The sequence below is a fragment of the Erinaceus europaeus genome, chromosome 2 (assembly GCF_950295315.1).
Source record: "Erinaceus europaeus chromosome 2, mEriEur2.1, whole genome shotgun sequence".
Lineage (NCBI taxonomy): Eukaryota > Metazoa > Chordata > Mammalia > Eulipotyphla > Erinaceidae > Erinaceus > Erinaceus europaeus.
In genome coordinates, this window is record NC_080163.1 from 122,299,129 (window position 1) to 122,316,825 (window position 17,697).

At 42.1% G+C, this 17,697-nt stretch overlaps 2 protein-coding genes across 6 annotated transcripts in view; one reads left to right on the forward strand and one right to left on the reverse strand.

Annotated features, from left to right (window-relative positions):
• DNAAF1 (dynein axonemal assembly factor 1) overlaps window positions 1-15,716 on the reverse strand; it is a 29,917-nt gene extending 14,201 nt beyond the window's left edge. Inside the window, exons 1-4 of the mRNA XM_060185107.1 lie at window positions 15,493-15,716; window positions 6,878-7,010; window positions 4,857-4,948; window positions 70-291 (exon numbers count right to left, since the gene is read on the reverse strand). Of these exons, the coding sequence (XP_060041090.1) occupies window positions 70-291; window positions 4,857-4,948; window positions 6,878-7,010; window positions 15,493-15,604 (559 nt within the window). The 5' untranslated portion in view covers window positions 15,605-15,716. The remainder of the gene's footprint in view (window positions 1-69; window positions 292-4,856; window positions 4,949-6,877; window positions 7,011-15,492) is intronic.
• A 107-nt stretch (window positions 15,717-15,823) lies between these two features.
• The window catches only part of HSDL1 (hydroxysteroid dehydrogenase like 1), a 35,037-nt gene continuing 33,163 nt past the window's right edge, over window positions 15,824-17,697 (forward strand). Inside the window, exon 1 of one of the 5 annotated variants that reach the window (XM_060185104.1) lies at window positions 15,824-15,914. The gene's annotated coding sequence lies outside the window, so the exon portion shown is untranslated. The remainder of the gene's footprint in view (window positions 15,915-17,697) is intronic. The other 4 variants (XM_060185106.1, XM_060185100.1, XM_060185103.1 and 1 more) reach the window with 4 other exon arrangements.

Sequence of the window (17,697 nt, forward strand, 5' to 3'; positions counted from 1 at the left end):
CCACTCCCTCCCAAGAGAAGTTAGTAAATATAGGGGTACACAAAAGGACTTGTCTAGGCTCATTCTAACCGAGGTTTTCAATGGTCTTGATGAAATTGTTGCTGACATTCAGAATATCCAATTTCTGCAGAGGTTCAAGGTTCTCGATCTTATGAATCAAATTTACTTGCAAGAAGAGGCAACGCAGGTCTGTTTGGGCCTCCAGGTTCTCAATTTTCTCTATCCTGTTGCACTCCAGCCAGAGACAACGCAACCCTGTGTACTCCTCCAAGTTCTCAATACGACCAAACCCTGGTGAAAAGGAAGGGGGTGTCAATGTGCTCCTACAAACATGAAGGTACCCCTTGTTTTTGCCTGCCTGCCTGCCTGCCTAGGATTCATACTCCTTCCTATAGGAATACCACTGCCATTTTCCTTTATGTTATAATCCCCACAGCCCATTCAGGTCATGATTCATTCCAGGCTGGTCACACTTAGCAGAGTCAAGGTTACTGACTTTTGAGGAGTTTCTTAGTTCCCTTTGAAAGAACTGTTCTTTCTTTAAAAAAAAAATGTTTTAAACTTTCTTTTCTTTTAACCAGAGCACTGCTCAGCTCTGGTTTATGGTGGTGTGGGGGACTGAACCTGAGACTACGGAGCCTCAGGTATCACAGTTTTTTTGCATAACCTGTATGCTATCTACCCCCACTAAAAAAGTTTTTAATTATCTTTATTTGATAGAGACAGCCAGAAGTTGAGAGAGAGGAGAAAGTAGAGAGGAAGAGAGACAGAGAGACACCTGCAGCACTGCTTCATCACTGTTGTTTTCGCCGGGCTGGCTTCACGGGCGGGTAACAGACGACCCGGGACTCATGGCTGGGTTGTACGCACTATCTCTTTATTCATGCAGGACGCAGCACAATCTATACCAAGCTAAGCTAAACTAAAAACTACAATCTTGTCCTTATAAATATACTAGCCCAGTAGGGTGGGAACAGGATGCGACACAGAGAGGGTGGAGAGAAAAGTGACTGGTGAAAATCAGGGTGTGACAAGGAGAGGGGGCTGCGGAGCAGGCAAGAATTCTACCACTGAACCACCAATGCCCTGGAGGGAGGGTGGTGCTTGTTAACAGCGGTTATGTAAATAGAATGAAGTGGTTATGTAAATAGAATATAGTGGTTATGTAAATAGAATAGTGTTAAGCAGGGGGGTTTAAACTAATGAAACAGAAGGGGTTTTTAGAAGCATACCAACAATCACTCGCAAAGCTTTCCCTCTGCAGGTGGAGACCGGGGACTTGAACCTGGGTCCTTGTGCATTGTAACATGTGTACTCTAGCAGGTGCACCACCACCCCAGCCCCAAGAGCTGATCTTTCTACTGGAATTGCAGTCTGGTATGGTGGAACCTTGCACTGCAGCATTGAGAGAGGGTGGAGAGATAACATGAATGCTGGAAATAAACCAGCTCTGAGGAAATTACAGCTAAGGGGAGAAAGAGCCTCATTAAGATGTGCCTGAGCGCCACCTCCAGCCACATAGGCAGTTTGAGCAAATTGCAGTACTTGGTTTATTATTGTTTTCCAGTGTTAGAAGCCATAATTAATGGTAGGAAAAATAAATCTCTTGCTTTCTTTCAGAACTCCACTGATTTTTTTTCCCTTTTTTTTTATCAGAGCACTGCTTAGCTCTTGTTTATGGTGGTGCTGGGGATTGAACCTGGAAGCTCAGAACCTCAGTCAGGAAGGCTGTGTGCATAACCATTAGGCTATCTGCCCAGCCCCATCTATTGATTTCCAATTGATGATTAATCTATTGCCAATACTTTCAAAATTATTTTATCTGAAAATGTTTTGATTAAAAAACTGCAGTGCTGATGATGGACAGATTAAAAATTTACCCATCATTCTGCCTCCCCAATAATCAAACTGTTTACCTCCTTCCAAACTTGTCTTGAAGAAGTTTGTTTACATAGTCATAATAGAACTTAAATATAGACATCATACAGATTTTTTTTTTACTCATGTCCTTTTTCATAAAAGGTTTCATGAGAATTTTTTCACAACCGGTGAAATAGCTTGGTGGGCAGAGCAAAGGATTTGCAAGCTTGAGGTTTCTAGTTCGATCCCTGGCACTACATTTATTAGAGTGGTACTCTCTCCTCCTCTCTCTCATATGAAACTCTGTCTCATTTCAAATAAATAAAGCTAAGTCCTAAAAAAAAGAATTTCCCAGGGGACAGGCTGTAGCACAGCAGGTTAAGCAAATGTGGTGCGAAGTGCTAGGATGGGCTCAAGGATCCCAGTTTGACACCTCAGCTCCTCACCTGCAGGTGGGGAGGTATCACTTCACAAGCGGTGAAGCAGGTCTGCAGGTGTCTATCTTTCTCTCCCCTTCTCTGTCTTCCCTTCCTCTCTCGATGTGTCTCTTTCCTATCCAACAACAACAACAGCAATAACAGTAACAACAACAATGGTAACAAAATGGAAATAATGGCCTCCAGGAGCAGTGGATTTGTAGTTGAGGCACCAAGCCCCAGTGATGACCCTAGAGGAAAAAAATAATAAATAACATAAATAATTTTCCTGTGACTAGGGAGATGGTTCAATTGGTAGAGCTTTGGATTTTCATGCCTAAGGCTTCCAGTTTGACCTACAGCACTGTGTGTACCAGAATGGTACTCTAATTTTGTCTCTCTTCCCTTCTTTCTGCTTCCAGTGAAACTCTGTCTCATATGTAACAAATAAAAAATATTAAAAAATAAAAATTTTCTTTTGAAAAATAATTTTATTTATTTATTAATGAGAATGATAGAAGGAGAGAAAGAACCAGACATCACACTAGTACATATGCTGTTGGGGGTTGAACTCAGGACCTCATGTTTGAGAGTTTAGTACTTTACCCATTGCGCCACCTCCTGGATCACAAAAATAATTTTCCATATTACCTCAAGTTCTTCATACCAAACTCAATATCTCTAGAAGACAAGAATTCTTGGAGGAGGAGGAGGAGGAGGGAATAGCATAATGGTTATGCAGAGAGACTCTCATACCAGAGGCTCCGAACTCCCAGGTTCAATCCCCTACACCACCATAAGCCAGAGCTGAGCAGTGTTCTGGTTAACAAGAAAAAATATGTAAGAATTCTCATAGTGAGCAGGTGGCCCAGCCATAAAGCACAGGAGTTGCAGGCATGTGTTTCAGAGCTCCAGCCTTGGCACTGCATGTGCCTGACACATGCTCTGGTTCCCTCTCTTTCTGCCCTCCTTCATCTCACTTGTTAGTAAAGAGTTATTTATTATAGATTTATTTATTAATGATAGGAAAGGGAGAAAGAGAGCCAGAGCCTCACTCTAGCACATGTGCCATTGACAGAATTCAGGACCTCATGCTTATAGGTCAGACACACTACTCACTGTGCCACCTTCTAGGCCACAATTTAATTTTTAAAAAGACAATGTCTTCATACCAAATGTCTACAATTTATTTCAGAAGCTAGAAGATTTTATTTATTTATTTATTTATTTATTTTTCTACCTCCAGTGTTATTATTGGGGCTCTGTGCCTGCATTATGAATCCACTGCTCCTGAAGAACATTTTCTTCATTTTGTTGCCTTTTTTTATTATTGTTGTTATTGTTGTCATTGCTATTGTTCTTGGATAGGACAGAGAGAAATTGAGAGAGGAGGAGAAGACAGAGAGGAGAGAAAGATAGACACCTGCAGACCTGCTTCACTGCCTGTAAAGCGACCCCCTGCTGGTGGGGAGTTGGGGGCTTGAACCTGGATCCTTACTCTGGTCCTTGTGCTTGGCACCATGTGTGCTTAACCTGTTGTGCTACAGCCCAGCCCCCTATTTATTATTTTTTACCAGAGCACTGCTTAATTTTGGCCTGTGGTAAGGATTAGAGGTGCAGGGGTTAGGTCGAAATTGAATTGAGGACTTTGGAGCCTGAGGCATGAAAATTGTTTTGCCTAACTATTATATTATCCCTCCATGCTTCTTAGTTCATCCTATGGGGTCAGTATAACCCTAGTACCAAACCCAGACGAAGACATCACTGGAAAAAAGAATTCTAGACCAAAAATCTGTAATGAACATGGATGCAATCCAGCTGCCAGGGAGGTGGTACAAGGACCAGCACAAGGATCTGGATTCAAGCCCCCAGCTCCCCACCTATAGGGGGGACATTTCACAAGCGGTGAAGCAGGTCTGCAGGTGTTTATCTTTCTCTCTCTCCCTCTCTCTCCCCCCTCTCAATTTCTCTCTGTCTTGTCTAAAATAAATAATTTTTTTAAAAAACTGACTGCAGGAGTAATGGATTGTAGTTCAGGCACCGAGCCCCAGCAATAACCCTGGTGGCAAAAATAAATAAGTAAGTAAAATGAAAAAATGGCTACTAGGAGCAGTGGGTTCATAGTGCTGGCACTGAGGCCCAGTGATAATCCTGGAGGATATATATATATATTCTTGAAATACATAAATCAGAGATACCAATGTGTTTCCTTTGTATCCAGGTAGTCCATAGCCCTTGCTCTCCTTAAAAAAAAAAAAAAAAGACTTGTCTCCAAAGAAAATATTATTGTTTTTATGTAAATCTCCATTAAACTCTTATTTTAAATGAAGATTTATCAATAAGACAGAGAAAGAAGAGGAGACCCAGAGTATGACTCTGGCATACATAGTATAGCAGATCGAACTTAGAACCCCATGCTTGAGAGTCCAATGCTTTACCCACTACACCATCTCCCAGGGTGCTAAACTCTGAGTCTTCCATTTAAATATTATTTGAGAACTCCCAAGGACCCCTGAAAATAATTTCTCATCCCACTAGTCTTCTGCCTGATATGAAATAGTCCTTCCACCCAGCCTTTACCTTTAAAGTGTAAATAGAGAGTATCATTCAATGATGGAGTAATATAAAGCTTGTGTTGCTTGCAGAATTTTTTCAAGAAACTTTTAGTCATTCTGTTAAGTAAAATCATGAACAAGAAATTATCAAATAAATTGTCAAATTGTCAGAATCTAGTATATTCCAAAGTTTCTTCACTACATCCATTCCCTCTCCATGTTACTCAACATCTGATATGACTGATAACTATTTTTAAGTCTTTTTCTGTTTTTCAGAGGTAGGGTCTTATGCACACACAATTTCACTGCTCCCAGGATAACTTTTTTTTTCATTAAGGTGGAGGGGGGAGAGGAACACCACAGCACCAGAACTTCCTCCAGTCCAAAGCCATGGGGTGCTGGAGGTCAAACTTGGGTGACACACATGACCCACCCCTGTGAATTATCTCTAACTCTAATGCAGCACCAGGGATGAGCCACAATGTATGTGAAATAGCTCCATATGACCTCTCTGGACCAAATTCCTATTATTTATTTTTTGAAAGATGCAGGAAAGAGAGAGAGAGAGAGAGAAAAGAGACACACTATAGTTCACCATACATGCCCCGTCTGCTGTCCATGGTGCTACTATGTGGTCTTGGGTATTGAATCCAAGACCTTATACACAGGCAGGCATGTTATGCAGTAAGGTAGCACAACTACCCAGTGAGCTAATTTCCCAACCCTTATGCTTTTGTATAGCTTTTAGGGCCTTATCCAATATTGTTGCTTTCAGCAAAACACTCGTAATAGTGCCATCAAAAACTACGGATGTTTTCCTCTTCAGGACTAGCATTAAAGTTTAATAGATTGTGGTTTGTTATGCTACAAAGAGAGTGTTGTCCTGGCATCCTCTATAAATTCTCAGCCATAGAATCAACCATTCATCCTCCTGAGTTTCCTTTCTGTACAAAGGGATGATTGTATCAGTTCCCTGGCTCAGTAAATGTGTGTTACAACTGCAGCTCCTGTACAGCAAACCATAACAAAAGGACTTTTCAAAGTTAACCCAATTAACAAATAATGTGATGATAACATTAACTATCGATTGTCTTTTTGAACCCTAAGACAGCAGGAACCTCACATCTCCACTATAGAGCCCCTACTTCCCCCAGTCCTGGAACCCTTGGATAGGGCCCACTTTCCCGTATGCATCTCCCAATCCAAACCAAATAATATTGCATCCGCCGATCACAACCTAACCAACGCAACGATTGCCACCTCAATATGCTTCACCTCAGACTATGTCCAGAGACTTCACGTGTGGAATGACAACCCTTCAGCTTCATTACTCGGGTGAGACCTTTCCTTTTATAGTACACTCTAATTTCATCTCAGGTAGTTCACTTTCTAACAAAGTCCCATAACCTAGATATACACCAGTTTCTGTGAGAGAGAGCTTATGTGCACACGTATCCATAAACTACTGCAAAATATATACCTGAAAGCAGTAGTACACTACTACTTTTTTAGTACACTACTACTAGTTTGCAGTGAGTACCTCCCTAACACTTCCTCTCCACTATTCCAAGCTTGGGATCCATGATTGCTCAACGAATTGTTTGGCTTCGTATGTTAACTCTCTTTTCAATCACCAGGTTCCAGATGCCACCAGGATGCTGGCCAGGCTTCCCTGGATTGAAGACCCCACCAATGTGTCCTGGAGCTCAGCTTCCCCAGAGTCACACCCTACTAGGGAAAGAGAGAGGCAGACTGGGGGTATGGACCGACCAGTCAACGCCCATGTTCATCGGGGAAGCAATTACAGAAGCCAGACCTTCTACCTTCTGCAACCCTCAACGACCCTGGGTCCATGCTCCCAGAGGGATAGAGAATGGGAAAGCTACCAAGGGAGGGGGTGGGTTATGGAGATTGGGTGGTGGGAATTGTGTGGAGTTGTACCCCTCCTACCTTATGTTTTTGTTCATTAATCCTTTCTTAAATAAAAAATTTAAAATAAATAAATAAATAAATAAATAAATAAAACTGCAGCTCCTTGCCGGATACCTGGGGCTGTTGTTTTCCTTGTCATCTTTCTGTGACAAGCAAACATCTGATCTGTTGTCACCACTCTGCTTCTGCTCATTTCGACAGGATGTGTCACAAAGACTTGCACATATATCTTTAGAATCATTAATTTCTGTAAAATAAGAGATAGGTTATATAGAGATTGATAAATGTACAAGATATTCCTCTAATTTTTAACTTAATAGTTAACTGCTTTTAGTATTGAACACTGATACTCCTTCAATGTCTGACTTTTTAAATTTTAACGCATGACTTCTTAAAATCAATTTTTCTTTTTTTAATTTCTTTATTGGGGAATTAATGTTTTACATTCAACAGTAAATACAATAGTTTGTACATGCATAACATTCCCCAGTTTCCCATATAACAATACAACCCCCACTAGGTCCTCTGTCATCCTTTTTAGACCTGTATTCTCCCCACCCACCCATCCCAGAGTCTTTTACTTTGGTGTGATACTCCAATTCCATTTCAGGTTCTACTTATGTTTTTTTTTTTTTTTTCTGATTTTGTTTTTCAAATTCTGCCTGAGAGTGAGATCATCCCATATTCATCCTTCTGTTTCTGACTTATTTCACTTAACATCAATTTTTCAAGGTCCATCCAAGATTGGCTGAAAACAGTGAAGTCATCATTTCTAATAGCTGAGTAGCAGCTGACCTCACAACCTCTCCAGAATGTGTTGCTGCTACCTTTTCTGATGTGTGACATTCTCACAGGAGTGAAGTGGTATCTCATTGTTGTCTTGATTTGCATTTCTCTGACAATCAGAGACTTGGAGCATTTTTTCATGTGTTTCTCAGCCTTTTGGGTCTCTTCTGTGGTGAATATTCTGTCCATGTCCTCCCCCCATTTTTGGATGGGGTCATTTGTTTCTTGTTGTTGAGTTTGGCAAGCTCTTTATATATTCTGGTTATTAGCCTCTTGTCTGATGTATGATATGTAAAGATCTTCTCCCATTCTGTGAGGGGTCTCTTGGTTTGGGGAGTGGTTTCTTCTGATGTGCAGAAGCTTTTTAATTTGCTGTAGTACCATAGGTTTATACTTGCCTTAGTCTTCTTTGTAATTGGATTCGTTTCATTGAAGATGTCTTTAAAACTCGGAAAAGAGTTCTATCAGATCCAAGAAGGATGACAGAGGACCTAGTGGGGGTTGTATTGTTATATGGAAAACTGGGAAATGTTATGTACAAACTGTTGTATTTACTGTCTCATGTAATACATTAATTCCCCAATAAAGAAATTTTTTTAAAAAGAGTTCTGCCAATATTTTCCTCTAAGTATCTGATAGTTTCCGGTCTAACATCCAAGTCCTTGATCCACTTGGAATTAACTTTTGTATTTGGTGAAATATAGTGGTTCACTTTCATTCTTCTGTAGGTTTCAACCCATTTTTTCCAACACCATTTGTTGAAGAGACTCTGCTTTCCCATTTTAATAGTCTGGGAACCTTTGTCAAAGATTAGATGTTCATAGGTGTGGGGGCTTACGTCCAGGCTCTCAATTCTATTCCACTGGTCAGTGTGTCTATTCATGTTAGAGTACCAAGCAGTTTTGATGACAATGACCCTATAATACAATTTGAGATCTGGGAGTGTGATGCCTCCAGTTCTGTTCTTCTTCCTCAAGATTGTTTTGGCAATTCTAGGTCTTTTCTGGTTCCAGATAAACATTTGTAGCATTTGTTCTATTTTCCTAAAAAATGTGGTTGGGATCTTGAGGGGGACAGCATTAAATTTGTATATGGCTCTGGGTAATATGTTCATTTTGATGATGTTAATTCTGCCAACCCATGAACATGGAATATCTTTCCACTTCTTTGTGTCTTTCAATTTCCTTGAGTAGTGACTCATAATTTTCAGGATACAAGTCTTTCACTTCTTTGGTTAGGTTTATCCTAGATATTTTATTGTTTTTGTTGCTATAGTAAAAGGAATTGATGTCTGGATTTCAACTTCTTCTACCTTATTTGCATAGAGGAATGCCACTGACTTTTGAATGTTAATTTTGTAGCCTGACACCTTACTGTATTGCCTGATGATTTCCAAAAGCTTCTTGCTGGAGTCCTTAGGTTTTTCTGTGTATACTATCAAGTCATCTGCAAATAGGGAGAGTCTGACTTCTTCTCTTCCAATCTGTATCCCTTTAATTCCTTGCTCCTGCCTGGTTGCTTGGCAAGAACTTCCAACACTATGTTGAATAGTAATGGTGATAGTGGGCAGCCCTGTCTAGTACCTGATCTGAGTGGAAGTGCTTCCAGTTTTTCACCATTGAGTATGATGTTGGCTGTAGGTTTGCTATATATAGACTCCACTATCTTCAGGAATTTTCCATCTATTCCAATTTTTTGTAGTGTTTTGATCATAAAGGGATGTTGTGTTTTGTCAAAGGCTTTTTTCTGTATCTACTGATATGATCATGTGGTTTTTGGTCTTGCTTTTGTTGATGTGGTGCATCATGTTGATTGATTTAAATATATTAAACCAATCTTGTATGCCTGGGATGAACCCCACTTGGTCATGATGAATCATCTTTTAAATATACTGCTATATATGGTTGGCTAGAATTTTGTTCAATATTTTTGCATCTATGTTCATCAGAGATATTGGTCTGTAGTTTTCTCTTCTGGTTGTGTCCCTGTCTGCTTTTGGTATCAAAGTGATGTTGTCTTCATAGAAGGTGGCAGGGAGTATTCCAGTGTCTTCAATCTTCTGGAAGACTTTTCAAAGTAGAAGTATTAGTTCTTCTTTGAAGGTTTTGTAGAATTCATTTGTAAAACTATCTGGTCCAGGAGTTTTGTTTTGGGGAAGACTTTTGATAACTGTTTCCATTTCATTAGCTGTGATGGACCTGTTCATGTTATCCCCTTCCTCTTTACTTAGTTTTGGAAGTTGGTAGGTATCTAGGAAATCATCCATTTCTTCCAGGTTCTCTAGCTTGGTGGCATATAATTGTTCATAGAAACCTCAAATGTATGTTGAATTTCTGCGGTGTCTTTTGTGATATTCCCTCTTTCATTTATTTATTTATTTATTTATTTCATTATAGCACTCCCCTCTTTCATTTATGATCTGATTTATTTGAGTCTTCTTTTTTGTTTTGTGATTCTGGCTAAAGATTTTGATTTTGTTCACTCTTTCAAAGAACCAACATTTACTTTCATTGATGTCATTTATTTCTGCCCTAACTTTAGTGATTTCTCTCCTTCTAGTTGCTTTAGGGTTCCTTTGTTCTTCTTCTTCTAGGTCTTTAAGATGTGCAATAAGGCTGTTTGTGCTTTTTCTTGTTTCCTAATGTGTACTTGTATGGCTATGAACTTCCCTCTCAGTACTGCCTTAGCTGTGTCCCAAATATTTTGATAGCTTGTGTCTTCATTTTCATTGAAGTCTTGAAACATTTTGATTTCTTCCTTTATTTCCTCTTTGGCCCAGTAGTTGTTAAGTAGTGTACTGTTGATCTTCCACATTTTGGGGCTCTTACTAATCTTTTGTTGATAAGTGTTAGTTTAATTCTACTGTGGTCTTGAGAAGATTCCTGGGATGATTTTAATGCTCTTGAATTAGCTGATGCTGTCTTTGTGGCCTAATATATGGTCTATCCTTAAGAATGACCCATGTGGACTTGAGTAAAATGTATATTCCAGTCTCTTGGGATGAATGACTCTGAAAATGTCCAATAGTTCTAGTTTACCTATCTCCTCATTTAGGTCCCTCATGTCTTTATTAATTTTATACCTGGATGATCTGTCCAGTTGAGAAGAGTGGGATGTTGAAGTCCCCTATTATGACTGTGTTGCTGTTAATATATTGCTGTAGCTCTTTCAGTAGCTGTTTGATGTATTTAGATGGTTTCTCACCGGGTGCATAGATATTAATAATTGTTAAGTCCTCTTGACTGATTGATTCTCTGAGCATTAAGTAGTGTCCATTCCTATGTTTTTTAATTTTGGGTATTTTAAAGTCTATCATGTCAGATATGAGAATAGTTGTTCCTGCCCTTTTTTGTGGGCCATTGGCTTGTATGATAGTTTTCCATCCTTTCACTTTGAGTCTGTGTTTGTCTTGTTGAGTTATGTGGGTTTTTTGTAGACAGCATATTGTTGGGTTGTGTTTTCTGGTCCATATTCTTACTCTGTGCCTTTTAATAGGTGAATTCAGGCCATTGAAATTTATTGATATCAAAGATTGATATTTTAAAGTCATTCTTGTGCAGTTTTAGAGTGTTCTGATATATGGTGGTTTGACTGTTTATAGGAGAACTTTCAGAACTTCTTTCAGGCCAGGCTTAGTGATAGTTGATTCTTTCAACTGTTGATTATCTGAGGTTTTATGCTTTCATCTAGTCTGAATGACAGTCTAGCAGGATATAGTAGTCTTGGTTGAAAGCCTTTCTCACTAAGCACTTGATAGATATCTTGCCATTCTCTTCTGGCCTATAGTGTTTGTGTGGAGAAGTCTGTTGCTAATCTTATGTGTTTTTCTCTGTAGGTGACTCTTTTCTTGCAGTCTTCAGGATCCTTTCTTTATCCTTATTCCTTTCCATTCTAAATATAATGTGTCTTGTGTCTTTAAGTCTGAGTTAATTCTATTTGGGACCCTCTGGGCTTCTTGAACCTTTATGTCCTTTATGTTGTCTAGACTAGAGAAGTTTTCAGCAATTATGTCCTGAAGAATGCTTTCTTCCCCTCCCTTTCTTCCTCTGGTAAGCCAATAATGTGTATATTATTTCTTTTGAAGTCATACCATACGTCTCTGTTGTTTTCAGTATCTCTTAATCTCTTTTTGAGATCTCTTCTTTTTTGTCTCTAATTCGTCCTCAATCTTGCTAACTCTGTCTTTAGCCTCATTTATTCTATTCTCTCTCCCCTCTACTATTTTCTGGAGTTCATCTATTTTGTTACCCTGTTCTTATACTGTTTTAGCTTGTTCAGCTAGTTGTGTTCTTAGCTCAGTTATTTCAGATTTCAGCTAATAACCTTGAGATAATTAGTGTTTTCTTCCAGGGTCTCAATCAGTGTTTCTGCATTTCTGATGACAATTCTTTCAAACTCTTTGCTCACTTCTGTGATTATTTCCTTAACTAGTGTTTGGATATTGACCTCATTATTTTGTGCTTCAACCTTTGGGGGACTTTTAACTGGACTCTTGTCCTGGTTCATTTCTCCAGTGTTTCTTCTTATTGGTTTTACCATTTTATATAGTATGTCATGAGGTCCCTCTCTCAGTACTTTTCAAATTACTGATCACTCTTGGCCTGGATTGACTTGTGTCTAAGTAGGGTTATTAAAGGGTTCACAGCTGCGAAGTTAACAGTTGTTTCAATAGTATTTTAATCCCTGAGTTGGAGCTCAATGGCTTAAAAGTCTCTTTTGTTCTTTTTCTTCCCTGTAGGATATAGAAGCCTGAGGGATTTTAAACTGTAAGTAGGCTTCTTCTCTTAATCACTGACTCCTGACCAAGAGATAAAGCAGGGTGGGACAGAGATAATCCAGTGGTTATGCAAAGAGACTTTCACAGCCTCACAGTTAGGCCACTTAGGTATAGATCTTCTCCTGAGTTTCCTGGTTAGTTCTCTGTCCCTTAGTGTCAGCACAAGGCCTTCCTGCCACTGCTCCAGATTCTGGGGGCAGTAGCAATGGAGACTCACAGTTGCATTTGGTGAGTCTCAGGGGAGTCCTCTTCTCCCTTCAGCAGTCCCCTTGTTGGTGGAACAGACTGGAGATGGTGTCTCGAATGGTAAAATGCCGGACTGTTCTCAGCCACTTACTCTCTCCCTAGGCTCCTCGCTGTCCATGAGCCACATGTGTTTGCACTCGCCGCTGATTTGGTGTGTTCATGAAGTCGCTCTAGTTCTGTTTTGTTGTGGTCCCAGGTGGTCTCCTTTGGTATTCCTCTAAAATCAATCTTTAAAGCATTTATAAGAGCTTTGAAAAGTTTTCTTCTACACAGATCCTCTATAAACACTCTTGTGCTGGGACGCAGGGAGACATACAAAGATATTTATCTCTGCATTCTTTGTAAATGTCAAAAACTGTTGACAATATAAATGTCCACCATAGGGACTTATTAAACAATGGAATATTGTTCTGATTTGGAATAAAATGCACTGGAAATCCAAAATAATAATTCTCAGAAACATGTGGAGTGAAAAGAGCAAGTTTCATAACAAACACAAGATACCATTAAGTGAATTAAAACTCACAAATCTATGCTATATGTTAAGAACACACACAGGAGTCTGGGAGGTGGCACAGTGGATCTAGGTCCTCTGGTGTTTCAGGCATGAGAGTATGTTTTAAAAATCATTATACATTAATAAATATATATACCTATATATATATATATATATATATATATATATATATATATATGGATATGGAACTCTGGTTGGTGGGAACTGTGTGGAATTATATCCCATGTTATCTTACAATCTTTTGGTCTTTATTAAATAACAAAAGAAAAAAATATTATGGTATATCCCCAGCTAATGTTCTGGGGTTGTTTATTTTCCCCAGTTAATGTTTTATTTCTTTCATTAAAAAAGGATTCAAACAAATATGACATGAATCATCTTCAACTATTGTTGGCAATATATGAGTGGTTGTTATAATGTCTTCTGTTCTTTAAAAAAAACTTTACTACATATGGAAAATGTTTACATAAGACAGAGAAAGAGAGAGATGGAAGCCAGAGAGTCACTCTTCTATGTTTGGGGGGATCAAACTTGGGGTTTCATGCTTTCAAGTCTAGCACTCCATCTACTCAGAAATTTTTTTCAAGTCACCTGTGTTTTTCTGAAAAAAAAAATCTTAAGAAAACTACAGAAGAAACAAACATAGTGGGGATGCTTTGGGCAAACATTCAGTAAAGCAGCCTGGGAGGTGATGCAGTAGATAAAGTATTGGACTCTCAAGCATGAGCTCCTGAATTTGATCTTCAGCATCATATGTGCTGGAGTGATGCTCTGGTTCTCTCTCCACCCCTATAAACAAACAATCTTTAACAATTAAAGGAGACATTCAACCATTTAAAAATATCAGTCAAAACTGACCAGTTCATATAAAGGACTATTGACTACTGCTCTTTATTGTGTTCTCTGGTCCACTGAGCAATACTAAACGCTGTGGGATTGAGCCTAACACTTTCTTTCTGTGTCCAATGTCAACTACAAAAGACACCAGGTGAGTGTGAATACAATTTTTAAAGGTGATAGATAATACACAATATTTAATTGACTATGCAAATAGCAAAACTGGCCCACTAGTTGCAGGAATCTGTATTGATAATTCCCTGTATAGCCTGCATAATTATTCTTGCTTGCAGACCAAGAGACTGGGTTCAGAAAGGTTAACCCTAGGCCAATACCCACAAAGTGGGTCAGTTACACAGCTGATGTCTAAATACAGCTTGAAGAGCTCTGGTCCTTTTTTTCACAGAGTATATAGTTCTTTCTATAGAACCCCTCAAGCAGCCTTGCATGGATGCTCAAAATATACTTGTTGACTTGGAAACAGAGTTGGCAGTCAGCTGAGGTAAAGAACAAACACCTCATCACAGACCCCTGCAAGCGTCAACCGGCTTTGACCTAACACGTTATGATTGGGCCCTCCTCAATCGCTATCGAACAGGCCATGGCCGGTGCAACGCTATGTTCCATCGCTGGGGAGCCAGAGACGACCAGAACTGCCCCTGCGGCTCCAGACAGACTATGACCCACATAGTCTACGACTGCCACCTCTCCAGATTCAAAGGAGGTCTTGAAACTTTACATCAGGCTCAACCTGACGCTGTTGACTGGCCTTCTGGAGAAGAAGGGCAAACGCTAGAAGAAGAAGAACTGGGTTAAATAAAATGGAATCGGGGGCTTAATGATGGTGCATTTGGTTAAGCATACACATTACAATGTGCAAGGACCAGGGTTCATGCCCCTGGGCCCCACCTGCAGGGGGAAAGCTTCACAAGTGATGAAGTAGAGCTGCAGGTGTCTGCCTCTTTCCCTTTCACTCCTCCATGCCCGGCTTCTGCAAGCAGTCCTATCTCCCTCTCCCTTCTCAGTTCCTCTGCTTCTATCTAATAAACAAATAAATGAAACACAAAGCAAGTACATCTTTACTTGCTCAATGAAAACTCTCCCATGGTAAGTTTCCATTCCATCACTTCCCAGGTCTAATTATTATTATTATTGTTATTATTATTATTATTTTAGAGAGAGGCAGATGAACAGAGAGAGAGGGTGTGCGAGACTACAGCACCAAAGCTTATTTCAGGATAATGAAGGCCAGGCTCCCTTTTGCCGCACACGCAACAGAGAAGCAATTAAGTTTTGTTTTGTTTTGTTTCTTTCCTCCCAATAACCCGCATATTGCTCAGTTCTGGCTTATCGTGCTGCATTGGATGTGACCTTAGCACCTCAGCACCTGCAGAATGAAAAGGGTTTCCTCTTCCGTGTGGAACGGATGAGATGTGCCTAACGCAGGGGCAGCTGCCTGCTCCCGGCGCCGGCGGGGGTGCACTGGGGGCGGCCATGAGCTGCAGCAGCCGGGTGTGCGCAGCAGCCCCGCCCCCGTCCCCGATCCCCTGGGGCGGCCTCAGGCACCTTCCTTGCAGCCCTGGGGGGCTGCTTGCTTGTGGTCGCCCGCGCACTCCTCTACGACCGGCTTCTGCACGCAGTCCTGCTCCGCCGCGGGGTGCGAGGCGTCGGGGTGCATATTTCCAGTGGAAATACAGAAGGCCGCAGCGGTTAGGACACCCGGCGAGCCGCCCAACCCTCCTTCCGCTCGCCCCTGTGGTGCCCGCGCCGTTGGCAGCTCAACGCATCTTGGGTTTCCACGGCAACCACCGCGCAGCCGCATTCGGGTGGGCATCTCGCCCTGCGGGAGGGGGGGGTGAGGCGGACCCCGCCGTGGCTCCGCCTCCTGCGCGCGCAGGTCACGTGGGGCGCGTCTGGTCCGCGGTGACGGGGGCGGCGGCCGCGTTGATCTGGCGGGAGCGGCTCTGGAGACTACGCCGCAGCTGCAGGTACCGCGCCCCCCGCGTTCCCTCCTGAGCCCAGCTCTGCGCTCAGCCACGCCCTCAGGACGCGCGCAGGGCTTACCCGGAACCCTGACTCTCTCGGTCTCCCGAACTCCGCCCCCTGCGCCCCTCTTTCTGAACCCCAAATCCCAAAAGCCCCTTCCGCAGCACTCACCCCCCCCCCGCCACATCGGCGCACCCCGGGATCTCCGGTCCCTGGGCCTTCGGGGCCGCACCCACCCCGCATACCCGATGCGGCGCGGGGCTCCAGAGAGGCCCTGGCTGTCACCCCCTTTGTCAGCGCCCCTTTCTGGAGGGGCCGGTGGGCGGGGTTGAGGTGTCACTCTGAACGCGGCTCTGGAGAAAAGGGGGCGCCGCTGTCCCGGGCCCGTGCGGGGCCTGCATGGGACGCACTGGGCCGCGCGGGCTGACCCTCAACACTGGCACCTGCAGCCTCTAACTCGAGGCCCTCCCGGAGGGGGCGTTCAGCATCATGGGGTTGGTTCAGCACGGAGGGAGAGTCTCAGCAAGACAGGCCAGCAGCCCGGGCTCTGGACTTTGACAGACCTTGATCCATTCTTAATAGATCTTCTCGATCTTTGCTGGACCTCGAGAGACCTACCCCTTATTAGCTGTGGGGGTGACCTGGTCTGATGTGCTACCCCTGGAAGCACCCCTCTACCATCCACCCCAGTTTCCCTGTGGCCCGTTGGGATTGAGTGGAGCTCTTGGCTTTGTTAGACCTTGATCTGCAGTCCTGCTCACTGATTTACTGCCGGGTTCAGAGGCTGGGGGTGAGGGGTTGGGGTGAAGGAGTGAGGGCCCTGGGTCTGACAGAGAAGCCCCTGGAAGGAAGCCCGTGCTCTCATCAGTAGACTGGGGTTGATATATTTAAGGTGGGAAAGAGATGAGTGAAATATTTGAAGTAAGCACTTAGTTTTTTGCATCATGCTGACCCCCAGAAGCTGAGGGACTCTGAATCTAGTGACCAACTGCCAAGGGGCATGAGCACTTGTATCCCAGACACTGTCTTAAGTGCTCTAATTGTATTACTTCATTGATTTCTCACTTAGAGGCTGGAGCGGTAATTCCTGTTTATAGGTGATGTCAGGAGAAGCTAAGTACTTTCACCTGCACCCAAGACATTCTACTCTTTTTAAAGATATTAATTTATTTATTCCCTTTTATTGCCCTTGTTGTAGTTATTATTGTTGTTGTTACTGATGTCATCGTTGTTGGATAGGTTAGAGAGAAATGGAGAGAGGAGAGGAAGACAGAGAAGGGGAGAGAAAGACACCTGCAGACCTGCTTCACCGCCTGTGAAGCGACTCCCCTGCAGGTGGGGAGCCAGGGGCTCGAACCAAGATCCTCATGCGGGTCTTTGAGCTTTGCACCACCTGCGCTCAACCCACTGCACCACTGTCTGACTCCGGACATTCTATTCTTAATAGAGAGCTGAGCGCAGACAAAATAGCTCACTACGTTGTTATGCCATGTATGCCAGCCAGCTTCGAGCCCAAAACCCAGTACATTGAAATAAGCTTCAGTGCTGTGTTCTCTCTCTCTCACTCACACACAACCCTATCTCTCTATCTCTACCTCTCTGTCTCTGTCCCAGAAGTAAAAATGAAAGACAATACAGGCAGAGAAGATATCATAATAGTGCTCTAATTGTATTACTTTAGACTCAGAAGTCTAAAGTAACTCAGAAGTCCCAGGTTCAGTCCCCATAAGCCAGAGCTGAGTAGTGCACTGGTAAATAAATAGCTGAGATTTGAATCCAAAATTC